Source organism: Gopherus flavomarginatus, chromosome 8 (assembly GCF_025201925.1).
Source record: "Gopherus flavomarginatus isolate rGopFla2 chromosome 8, rGopFla2.mat.asm, whole genome shotgun sequence".
NCBI lineage: Eukaryota > Metazoa > Chordata > Testudines > Testudinidae > Gopherus > Gopherus flavomarginatus.
In genome coordinates this window covers 65,803,838-65,816,774 of record NC_066624.1, presented here as the reverse complement: position 1 = coordinate 65,816,774, position 12,937 = coordinate 65,803,838, and the positions used below count along the sequence as shown (strand labels likewise).

Genomic DNA, 12,937 nt, shown 5'->3' with positions numbered 1-12,937 from the left:
TATATGACATAAACATGCTACAGTGGAGATATTTTCATACTTGGAAACATTTAATAAATTATTTCAGCAGTAGAAAACAGACTGTTATACAGCAATTCATACTCTTTCATGTCTCTTGGCACAGTAAAATTTCACGTGTTCTCAGCTTTGCAATCTTACACTTCAAGTAGTTCTGGCACCACAGGATGCACTATATCTACCAAGAACTGCATCCATTTATATTTTACGCTTTTTAATATAAACATCTGTATCTGTACGCACAGCATATAGATAAATCATATCTACAAAATCAGACATTTGAATTAATTTTAAAATAAAAAAATTGAAACAAGTGCTTTATACATGGGACTTTTTTGCCAAGAGTGCCTCCTAAGAAAACCAAGAACAAGGAACCGTGCTCCTATATGCAACAATTTCTAATATGATCAAACGGGCTAACAGTTAAGTGGACTGTCTCTTGTTAAGTCACAACTTCTCAGCAATGGAATGCAGCTTTAAAATGGCTATTCTGTATTCAGATTGAAACAGCCAACAGTTACCATCAAAATAAATGTTGCCATTCAAGGATAATTAAGAGAGACTTTTCCCTGCAACAAATGTGGCATAACCACTACTAGGCAGTTTAGATAAAACTACATTTATATACTGGAGCTGATTTTATTGTAAAGTGACTAACAGCAGGATATATAGTCTGAAGCCATATTAGGAGGGCACTGTCTATTGGAGGTCTTTTTTTCAAACCCAGAAGTACAGAGGTTGTCAAGCTCTGGTCACGGAGAACCTGGTAGGACAGCTGTTTTGTCATAAGGTGCCAGCTGCACCTCATTTCCAGAAGGTAATTTCTATTAAAAAGACAGCTAAAGAGACATTAAGATATTATTACTTTTCCATGTTAACTACTGTTGTAGTTGTCACAGGAAAGTGTTATATACACCACAGGAAGGAGGAGGTCCATACAATCGTGAACTGGAGGGCAGGTGGCCAATCTCTGAATTCAAAAATAGTTCATTGGTCTGAAAATGTTTCCACAGTCCTTCCCTGCAATGCTATAGGCTTCAAGGGCTGGTTTTATTATAGAGAATGGATACTTTCAATATTGTGTCTTTCACTCTCAGTATAATGGAACCATATTGCAACCTACTATAGTGCCTGTATAGGAATAGCAAACACCTTCTTGTAATTAATGTACATTAAACTGCTTTTGTCCTCACTTTTCATAGTTGGTCCTGCACATGCACTTTAAAGTTCAGCTGTTTCTCTTCATAACATTATTGGCCATACCCCCATGATATGGAAAGGGGGGGAGGGAAAAGGAGGGTTGTGCTATATTTATCCTTTTCTATTCTTAAGCCCCAAACCAATATCCTACAGTACAGAGGACAACCCTTAAAAAGCAGCAGCAGAACAAGAAATTGTACTGGAAATACTTCATTAAGCATGAAATAAAGTACAAATAGTTCAAATATGAGGAAGAAACTGCTTTACATATACTGACAATTCTCCACTTTAAGTCACATAATCCTGTATAACTCAATTAGTCTGCAATTCAAGAGCGTAATAATACATCTCAGTCTATAGCCTGGTCTACACTACGCGTTTAAACCGATTTTAGCAGCGTTAAACCGATTTAACGCTGTACCTGTCCACACTACGAGGCCCTTTATATCGATATAAAGGGCTCTTTAAATCGGTTTCTGTACTCCTCCCCGATGAGAGGAGTAGCGCTAAAGTCGGTATTACCATATCGGATTAGGGTTAGTGTGGCCGCAAAATGATGGTATTGGTCTCCGGGCGGTATCCCACAGTGCACCACTGTGACCGCTCCGGACAGCAATCTCAGCTCGGATGCAGTGGCCAGGTAAACAGGAAGAGCCCCGCGAAATTTTGATTTTCATTTCATGTTTGCCCAGCTTGGAGCTCTGATCAGCATGGGCGGCAATGCAGTCCCAAATCCAAAAAGAGCTCCAGCATGGACCGTACGGGAGATAGTGAATCGGACTGCTGTATGGGGAGACAAATCTGTTCTATCAAAGCTCTGTTACAGAAGACAAAATGCCAAAGCGTTTGAAAAAAAAATCTACAGGCTACACAGTGCTGCGTGACAAGCGTAACGGGAAGCCAGAGACTCAAATGGACGCTCATGGAGGGAGGGAGGGAGGGGGTACTGAGGACTCCAGCTATCCCACAGTCCCCAGCAGTCTCCGAAAAGTATTTGCATTCTTGGCTGAGCTCCCAATGCCTGTAGGTTCAAACACATTGTCCGGCGTGGTTCAGGGAATAGCTCGTCAATTTACCCCCCCACACACACGTGAAAGAAAAGGGAAAGAAATCATTTCTTGACTTTTTTCAGTGTCACCCTATGTCTACTGAATGCTGCTGGTAGACGCGATGCTGCAGCAGTGAAGAGAAGTATCCGCTCCTCTCCCCTCCCCGGTGGCAGACGGTGCAGTAGGACTGGTAACCGTCCTTATCAACCCGTGAGTGCTCCTGGCTGGCTTCAGGTGAGGCTGGCCGGGGGCACCTGGGTGAAAATAGGAATGACTCCCTGTCATTCCCAGTAGATGGTACAGAACGACTGGTAACCGTCTTCATCATAGCAACTGGGGGCTGAGCTTCAATCAGCCCCCTCCCTTTCATGTGAAAAGAAGAGATTCTGTACTGCCTGGACTATCATAGCAGTGGGATGCTGGGCTCCTCTCCCTCACACTGCTTAATGTCCTGCCTGGACTATCACAGCACTGGGAGGCTGCCTCCCCCTCATTTTATGTCACTAAAAAGTCAGTGTTACTTATTCCTGCATTCTTTATTACTTCATGACACAAATGGGGGGGGGGACACTGCCACGGTATCCCAGGAAGGTTGGGGAAGGAGGGAAGAAACGGGTGGGGTTGTTGCTGGGGCACCCCCCGTGAATGGCATGTAGCTCATCATTTCTGCGGGATCTGACACAGAGCAGCTGTACTCTCTGATACACTGCTTCTCTAGTACATTTGCCCCATATTCTAGGCAGGACTGACTCTTTTTAGAAACCATAAAGGAGGGATTGACTCGGGGAGTCACTCTCAGTTTTGCCTTTGCTCCCTCGGCTGATCTCAGTCAGGGGCACCCATGATAGCAGCAGACAGTACAGAAGGACAGATAACCGTCATCTCATTGCCAAATTACACTGGCAGCAGACGGTACAGAACGACTGCCAACCATCTCTGCTATCATGCAAAAGCAAATGAATGCTGCTGTGTAGCGCTGGAGTATCACCTCTGTCCACGGCATCCAGTATACATACGGTGACTGTAAAAAAAAAGGCTGAACAGGCTCCATGGTTGCTGTGCTATGGCATCTGCCAGGGCAATCCAGGGAAAAAGGGCGCGAAATGATTGTCTGCCGTTGCTTTCCCGGAGGAAGGAATGACTGACGACATTTACCCAGAACCACCCGCGACAATGATTTTTGCCCCATCAGCCACTGGGCTCTCAACTCAGAATTCTAAGGGGCGGGGGAGACTGTGGGAACTATGGGATAGCTATGGAATAGCTACCCACAGTGCAACGCTCCAGAAATCGATGCTAGCCTCGGACCATGGATGCACACCGCTGAATTAATGTGCTTAGTGTGGCTGCGTGCACTCGACTTTATACAATCTGTTTTATAAAACCGGTTTATGTAAAATCGGAATAATCCCATAGTGTAGACGTACCCTATATTAAGGACATTGAATGGCAAGACCATACCAGAGCTATGGACATACCCAGGTAACACAAGTATCCTTAGTGTCACGGTAATTCTGACTGTACCATACTGAGTATTTTGACTTTTACATCTTCAATCTTTAAAACTATTCTGCTTTAAACCATTCATTATAGCTCTGTTTTTAACTTTTAAAAGTAACAAGGTTAAAAGAGGTAAAAATATTTTAACATCTTGTATATAATTAAGCTTGTTCTTTTTAATATTCAAGTATTCCTCACATGAAAGGCATAAATACACACACAGATGAAAATCTATTTGCCACATTCAACACTGACTTTCTAAGTGTCTTGTAAATCGTAAACATTTGTGATGTGTTAACAGTAAAACATGTATTTGTTGATTACTATTCCTGCTTGGAAACTGATGGATTTGTTTAAGATCAGATGTTGTGTAAAAACTGGACTGGCATTTGCCTTTCCATGGGATTTTTCTAGATGTCAGTGATCTAACATATGACTTGTTTAATTGGCAAATAATTTAAGCCTTTGAGAAGCATCTTTGGGTATTTCTGTCTGAAAGCCATAGGGCCTATGGCAATTTGCATAGTAACTCCTGCAGTGCATAGTGCACCTTTGCCTTGAATATCAATACCAACACAGAGTTGCTGTTCAGTTTGTGAATTGATTGCATCAGCTGGAAAACATTCTGAATACTAAAAAATGTGATCATTATCCCTCCATGAAGTTAGCAGTGTATCAATTAATTATAAAATGTTTGAAAATTAATCCTGTTTATTGCGGGATTTGTATGGGGTTACTTAATTTTATTTTTTTTTAAATGCAAGATATTTTCCTGGGGTGCCATGATTTCTGAATTACCAAAATATTCTAGAGTGGTTTATTTCCTGCTTTCTAGTTTCTACTTATCTATGATATTTTGACCACCCACAACACAGAGGGACACAAAGACCTGGTGATTCAGTGAATATCTGGTCAGAGAGCACTCAAAGGCCTTATTGGAGAACACACTATTATTGGTTGGTTTGGGCAAAGATGATGATGTTGGTGGAAACCGCAAAAGTGGGAACCTAAATCCCCTGTCAAGTTTAGCATGGATAATGGTAACAAGTCACTGCACTCTTTTGTTAATGAACTTCATCACTGAACTTGAGGGAGCATCTCTCAGTGATAAATTTACTTTCATGTCAGTTCAGTCCTTTACCTCTTGGCTAAGATTGCTAACAGTGCTAACTGTGTTTTTTGGTGATAGAAATGTGTCCATTAGGAAGTGAAACTAGGACCCTTTTGACCTCCAATCATTTTATATAAGCCACTAAAAAAACATCATATAGCAGTGACTTTTTCCCATTACTGACCAAGGTTGAAATGAAACTAAATCATTATTTTGTGCTGACCAGCCCTTTTTGGTTAGGAGATGAAGGAAGGAAGGAAGTCAAGATTTTCCTTCTCCCAGGCACACAATCCTTAAAAGAGTGACAGGCAAATCTAAGTGGATATAGTTAAAACCCTGAGAGTATTATATATTAAATATCTGAACAGCTTACAAATATGGCCTTCAGCCATATCACCTCATGCTGTGATCCTCTCAGTTCTCACATGGTAAACAGGATCAGACTGGGACAGTACCAGAAAGAGAGGTGAAAGAAACAGTCAGGTGCAGCAGCAAGTTATGTCAATGTTCTGGTAGTTGGCATTCTTCCCTTTGAGTAAATACTAGAACAATACCTCAACAATCTGTTGCGGGGGGCGGGGGGGAGGAGAGAGAGAAACACTCTTTCAGATGAGATACAAAGCCACGGTCTTGGCCACTTGTGGTTACTGAAGATCCCAAGACATGCTTTGTAGGAAGAAGAGCATCAACCTGACAAAATTCCAGCTAGGGTAATTATATCCTGCATACCTAAATCCCTCATGCCATTTCAATTAGAAGAGATCTGCTTCTCATCCTAAAATGACATGTAGTGTCAATCTGCACCGCTAAACTGCTGCGGTGGTTTCATTAATAAATGAAGTGAATTCTGTGCATAGTTTGGTAAAATTGCAAAGTGTTTTCACATCTGTCAGGATCAAAAGGTTGTAAAATAAATCTAATTTCATTAAATCAAGTTATTGTTGGAGCCACTAGTGCCTCCAATCTGCCATTTCTACCCTCATTTGCCTTTGGAAGAATTCTCTGCTCTGTTTATAGGAGCTAGCTTGGGGTTTTGCTCCTCCACAGATTTCCAAGGAAGGAGCTGCAAAACAACAGTATAATGGCCACTTCGTAGTTACATACTAGAATATCAAAAATGTAAATCATAACCCCTAACTGCCACCACAGCAGAAACACTGAAAATTGCTAATCTTTTTACTTTCCCCACTTTTTCAGAGAGATATTAAATCATGAACACACAGGGAGGCAGAAGAGTTATGAGGTGGAAGTATCAAGTTAGATGCAGACAACCTCAAATGAACCCTAATTGGTCATTCTTAGGAGCAATGTCTCCTACAGAAAAAAGAAGTCAAGCAGAGTTAGGGACATCTCTCTTAACTTTGTCATCTTTTGAGCCAAAACCCTAGGACCCAAAAAATTAATTAACCTTAAGGAAAGATGATAATCAACTCAGATACCTGAAGAGGAGATTAAGAGGGCTTTGAAAATCAGATGGCGATTACAAAGCTTTTTTAAGACACCTATCACCATGGTAACTTGGCACCATTGCAAACTTAGCAATATACACATCTACCGACCCTAAAGAGGTGAGATTTTCAGAGATAAAGGGCTGTTAGATACCCTGTTCCTACGGACTTTGAGTACCTGGACCCCTAAATGCCCTTTGTGCTTTTGAAAACTTCTCCTCCAAACAGGCAACATATTTTCTGACCCAAGCCTTCTTCATCCACTCACCAAAGAGCCATCTTAGCTGATAATGTTTCAAATAAGACAACCAGTACCTCTTTCACTGTACCTTAAAAATGGCCAGACAATGACTGACTAATTTCCTGTGAAAGCAAAGAGCTCCACAGCCAAGAATCTCTTACAGAAAATGCTGTTGTATGTTCCAGAAGGTATATCAAGAGAAAAACAGCAAGAGCATTTTGACTAATTGCAAATCCATCAAAAAGTATGGTGGACAGAATTGCTGGGATAGTCAGGTCTCAAATACTTCAGGATCTACATGACAAACACTGCCACCTTGAATGTGCCCCCAGAATCAAATTGAAGTCAGTGCCAAGAATGGAACACGTGTGTTCGGACTGTCTTGCCCCAAGTAAGCAACAAGCTCCAGATGAAGTTCAAGTGGAGGATTTGTTAAAACTTCAAAAATATATTGCTTCTGACAGAGAGCAATTACACAAAGATGAGAACCTCACGCAATTCCTGATGAAGATGACTCAAACAAAGAAAGAACAAGCAAGAGCTCAAAGAATGTTCTAAGGAACTTTTTGATAGTGCATCTTAGAGGATAAGGTGGTTTAAAATGGCATATATACAATATAGTAACTATCTTACCTGGATCTTTTCGCCCTGGTTTTTCAAACCGCCTGTCTCCCCTAGAAAGGCAGAATAGAAGTTTCAAACAAGGCTTTGGAAGAATGCCATCATTTTAGGTCCAACTCTCACACATTTCCTCTCTCTCACTAGAGAGATGGGACCAAAATTTTAAGGGTAGTTAGTTGTCCAGGTGCTTTTGAAAATGCCAACAGGAGCTTATCTAGATCTTTAGGCACCTAAATACCTTTAAAAAGCTAGGCCTAAAGCATTGCAAACAGACTAAAGGCTAAAACTAACAGAAGAGCCCTCTCTATTAGAGCTATACAAACTTTCACCCAAATTTAGCTACTATGGAAATGGAGGTTCTAGAACACCTCATTTTCTCAAAGCAGTGCTCTATTCATGCCCACAAGCCATCAGCAATATAAGCTTTTGAACAGTGTTTTGTTTATAACAGCTGGGTTTTTAGCAACATCACTATATGGTATACACTGTAGAAATTCCAAGACTATCAACCAGTACACATTCCTACAGAGCCTTTCTGAAATAGTTTTTGTGAATGAAGGGTGCAAGAATGGGATCCAAGCAGGTGCATCTACAGTACATTTTAAAGTCTGGGCTTTTCTGTTACCTTTCCTCCCAGCTCTGAGATCTGTGCATTTCCCTGCCTCCTCCTCGCCCAAATCCACCCTCCACTTCGTCAAAACTTCTTTGGTAGAAACCACTCTCTCCTCGGCCTCTGCCTGCAAAGACAAAACAACAAAGAAAAACATTTGTAAAAAACTTTACTTCCCTTTTCTAATGTTAATGTGACCTCATTTTCTTATAATCCCCTTAATAAGACACGGCAACCTGATAGTGGGCAAGTCTTTCCTCCATCTCATGAGAATAGTAGCAGTGATTAAATCCACTGGCTTAATATTTCAAAGCTAAACATTTCCCAAGAAACTGATTTTGGAAATTAACGTCTACATTTCAAGACACATCGTTTCTCACAAGCTTCTACACCACACTTCATCACCATGTTTGGAGCTGTTAATGGAGAAGGACAAATTAACAGCCTGCCAAATAGGGTAGGTTTAAAGTAAACATGAAAACAACTTGGGGAATTTGGAAATAAGGTAATTTGAGCCTTGGTTATAGTCTAGCACACAAAGTAATGCACAGAAGAGCTATACAGAACAAGAGGAAAGGAGGTGAAATAGCACAGACTGAAGAAGAGGAGAAGAAACTTGAACAATTATGTAACAGTTCCATTATTAAATGCATAGATTTTACACAGGAGAGAAAGATGTAATAAGTACCACACAGAAAAGATAATCAAGATGTGTCAAAGCAGTTTCTACAGAGCTACAGAAAAACTAGAAGAAATTGATGCAGAAAACGAATGAAGCAGAAAGTGTATAAATATGTGGTAATATGCAATAGGTCAGTATAAACAGAGTGCATGCTAGAATACTGGCAGTACTGACACTGAAACACATTAGCCTTATATTATACTCCAAAAAAAAACTTGGTTTATGAACACATGCAGAATACATGAAAAAGATAATCAAAGCTAGTGCCTGGAAAAAAAAAAAAGATCAACACCAAACAAACAGTCATATGGTAGGCATAAAGATACCGAAGCCATGTCTTGACTGAAAAAAACAGGTTGCATTGTATAATGTGTTAGAAAATATGTTTTAGTAAATAAGATTTTAAATGGACTGTACCTAGTGCAGAAAGGGCAAACTGCATTTAAAAAGGAGTTAACTGTTTTTATTCAACCCTATCTTGCCCCCTAATTGACTCTCTTGTGACCAAGTTCTCCAACCTTCCCTATTTTCTTATGGAAATGGAGTGAAGGAGAAGTCTAGAGTACCTGAGGCTGACAGTCTTGATGTAAATGTGGAATAGACAAAGCACAGAATACAAGGTCTATCTGATATTTCAAAGTCAGAACGAAGAAGAGTACAGAAGCCTCTCTAACGCAAAGATAGAGGAAAAGAACCAAAAAAAGGGCATTTTCAAAACACTGTAAATGGAGGTGAGGAGCACTGCTCTTATTTGTACTACAGTAGTACCTAGAGGCCTCAATGTGCTAGATGCAATACATATATATAGTGAGAGACAGTCTCTGCCCTGAAGAGCTTATCATCTACACAGCCAAGACAGAGCAAGTATTATCCCCATTTTACAGATGGGGAACTAAGGCACAGAGATATTAAGTTATTGGCCTAAGATCACACAGGAAATCTTTAGCAGAGCTTGGAACAGAACCAAGATCTCCTAGGCAATCAAGGGTCTCTAGTCACACCATACACGTTAAGTAGAAAGTAGACGTGGCTCTAGCCCCCTCACCACAAATAAATTAGCATGTAGCATGCAGTGTTCATGTAGTCAAATTGTTAGAGGTTTAGTATTAAGAACTGCTATAACAGCAGTGTGTAAGAATTGATCTGGCTGTAATTTATTTTCCCAACTCAGATAATTTTCAAGAAGAATTTCAGGTTGTCTATGGCCTAGATATTTGTGAAATGGCAGTGAAAATAGAAAAATAGGAGGAAAAACATCTTTATGCCTCAGTTCAGAAATAGGGAGCACAGTACTGGGTAAAGCTGCCTCAGTTATGGCCTCTTACTTGAAAAGGAAAACAGCAACAACAACAAAAGTCTAAGTCTGTAGCCCAGTCCACAAAGAGACTTAAATCCTTTTCTTCTCTGACACCCACCTTCATGAATGTAAACATTCCAGTCCTCCAAGCACAGGGCTTAACTACACTCCACAGGGAGCTCCCAGGAAAACAAGTCACTTAGAAGGAAAGGTCAAGTGCATGACCTTGGATTGCTTGTGGAGTATTACTTTAGAACAGGGAAAACCTGTTAGTCACAACTAAAGTGACACCACACAAAATGCATGAGATTCTAGGTACGAGCAATTTCACACTCCAGCAGATGGTTTTATGATTACAATTAAGTTAGCATCACCAAGGCAGCTTAAAGTTACACTTCAGAATACAGTTTCACTGAAAATTTTTACTGACAGTGATCATTAAAAGAGCCTAAAGAAACTTCTGCACTAAGAGCTACAAACCCACTTGTACATGCCTAGAAATTTATGGAATGCACTCAAATTAAGTAATGGGGTATTTCGGCATTATTGCTAATTCTTAAATTGTGTTTAAAAAGATGATTTCTCTTACAGCTAGCCATCTATTAGATGTGGCAATTAAATTAGCCATAGTGAAAGTTCATATTTTTTAATAAGATAATTTCTATGACAAACTCAGATCAAACAGATTTATTCTCTGACAGATTTTCAACAGTAACTTTATTTTCAATACACTCTTATTTAAACAACGTTAATAAAATGTTTAATTATTTTAAAAGTCTAACACACTCAAAATATACGTAATTCTCATCTAAGGTTACAACACCAATCTTGAGACTGCTTTTGTTCTCTCTCCTATTCTTCACCATCTAACTTTCTAATACTGGCCACAGATCACCAACTCTTACCAGAAAATAAAATTAAATTCTCACTTCTGCATCAGATAAATTTAACTAACTTCCAACTGTAGATCCAAATTCTGCCCTCAGTTACACTTGTGCAACTCTATTCCAGACAATAGGCTTGTACAGGTGTAACCGAGGACAGAATTTCATCTGTGGAAGCTTTATTACTCATGATGAGTAGCAAGCTGCAAGCAACAGAGAATTACCTTCGGAACCCAGATTAAGTTTGCAAGACTAACATTAAGACAGCATTTGTATTTCTGAACTGAGAAAATCTGTTAAAGAACTATTGCTATTGAGCAACAAACCATCACAGAATTTTACAATACCATTTTTACAGTCACTCATCAAAGCAGAACTGCACTTGAAGAACTTTATCCTTGAGTAAAACATTTAATATGCAACGTAAATGTTCTCTCATCAGTTCTATGCACAGATTTTCATCAAAGACTAATTGATATACATCTTCAGCTTCAAGAACACCAAGGGTTCATTAGCATAATTCTGAATTCTGTCACTGCAGAAACCTGAGTTTATTTCCTGAATTAAGAGTTTTCTGGGTAATCCTGAAATCACAACTTAAAACCAAGAACTGTAACTGTTCTGAAAATAATGTAAGGAACAAGAAGCAGCCAATATGATTTGGAGTGAACTTCTCAATGATCTATGGTTAATAAAACTATAGAGGAAGTGAAAAAGCAGAAGAAATTAAAGAGGACAGTTGGCTAAAGCTTGGCAGGTGATAAGGGCAACCAAAAAAGGCAGAATGAATATGGTGTGCAAAGATTAAGGAAAATTAAAAAAGGTGAAACAAATGAGGATGAATATAATTAAAATCAAGAGAGATGTCTGGACAACTGGATATAATGAGGAACTTGTATCGGAACAAAAAGAAACTCAGAACAAAAATTTATCTATCTTGAAAACTGGGTAGGTAGTGGTAGACTGAAGGAAATACAGTATCAATATTCAAAGAAGAAATGAAGAATGATTCTATTAATTATAATGCCATCAATATAATGCCTATCCCTAGACAAATAACGAACCAAATGTTGGAGGGGAAAACTTTTAAAGATAACATTGTTTGCTATTTTTGACAGAACTGAAGAATTGTTGGATTACAACGAGATTCTGCCACTCTCATTCACAGTGAATGGTATCTTATTCTGCAAGTAATACCATTGAAATCAATTGGAGTACTTGAAAAGTAGGTATGTTTACTGTGAGTACAGGTGGCAGCATCTGACTAAATGAGTCTATCGTAAATGTTAGTGACTGAAGGGAAGAGAAATGCAAGAGTTGCAAAATAAAAAAGGAAGGGTAAAGAAATACAAAGGGGTTTGGATACATAAGAAAAGGTCAGAAAACACTGAGATTCCACTTTTTTTTTTGGGCGGGGGGGGGGTGGGGGATGCATGGTGGAGGTCCAGTCTATGACCGCTTATTACCCAACAAGCACTGTATGCAGCATAAGTGTTTGTAAATTTGAACCCTAACATGCCTGAGCAAAATGTCCAAAACACAGATAGTCAACAGGAAAAAGAAATCTGGACAGCTGTAATACTAGCACACATTTAGGTGAGACACAGCAATTTACACGTCAGTTAAGAATGAAGTATGGCATCAGGAAAAGCTGATGCAATCCTGTTACACTGGCATCATGTCAAACAGGGAAGTAAAAGCCCCTCTCTCTAGTTTTTTGGTACATCTGTACCTGAAATATTTAAATACGTCCTTGGCAACTCATTAGTAAAAAGACACTGAAAAATTTGAAGGGGAAAAAAATTAGAGTCCTCAGGAACTGATACTGAGACAATAAAAGATCTAAATACAATACAGCTTAGCTAAACAACTAAGAAGGGGCACATGAAAGCAGTCCACAAATATCTGAAAGGTGTAGATACAAAGGAGGGAGTGGAATTATGGGGGAAGAAAAGAATTAGAAACAAGGGGAACCTTAAAACCAAATCAGGAAATACTTCTGTACATTCAATAGCTATGGAATTGTTTTCAAGGGAGGTAGTGGAAATACCACTACTTAGGGACATTTAAAATTAAATGGCACAGAATGAGAAAAAAATGTGGCACTTGCTGGGCTATGGAGATGACCCAAGAAGTCTTCTCCATCTCCAGCTTCAAGCATTCTATATGCAACAAATCACATCTATTAATATATGAAAACATATTTGTGCATATAGGATTAAAGGATAATATCAACATAAAATATTTTTTTGTTTTTCAAAACAAAATTAAAAAGT

General features: G+C 39.2%; 1 protein-coding gene across 9 annotated transcripts in view; it reads right to left on the bottom strand.

Annotated features, from left to right (window-relative positions):
- The window catches only part of GIGYF2 (GRB10 interacting GYF protein 2), a 155,843-nt gene that overhangs the window by 81,134 nt on the left and 61,772 nt on the right, over window positions 1-12,937 (bottom strand). For all 9 annotated transcript variants that reach the window (XR_007775958.1, XM_050965306.1, XM_050965308.1 and 6 more), the window contains 2 exons: window positions 7,814-7,925; window positions 7,201-7,241 (listed from right to left, as the gene is read on the bottom strand). Coding sequence is in view for 8 of the 9 variants with exons in the window: in XM_050965306.1 (XP_050821263.1) it covers window positions 7,201-7,241; window positions 7,814-7,925 (153 nt within the window). In the remaining variant the exon portion in view is untranslated. The remainder of the gene's footprint in view (window positions 1-7,200; window positions 7,242-7,813; window positions 7,926-12,937) is intronic.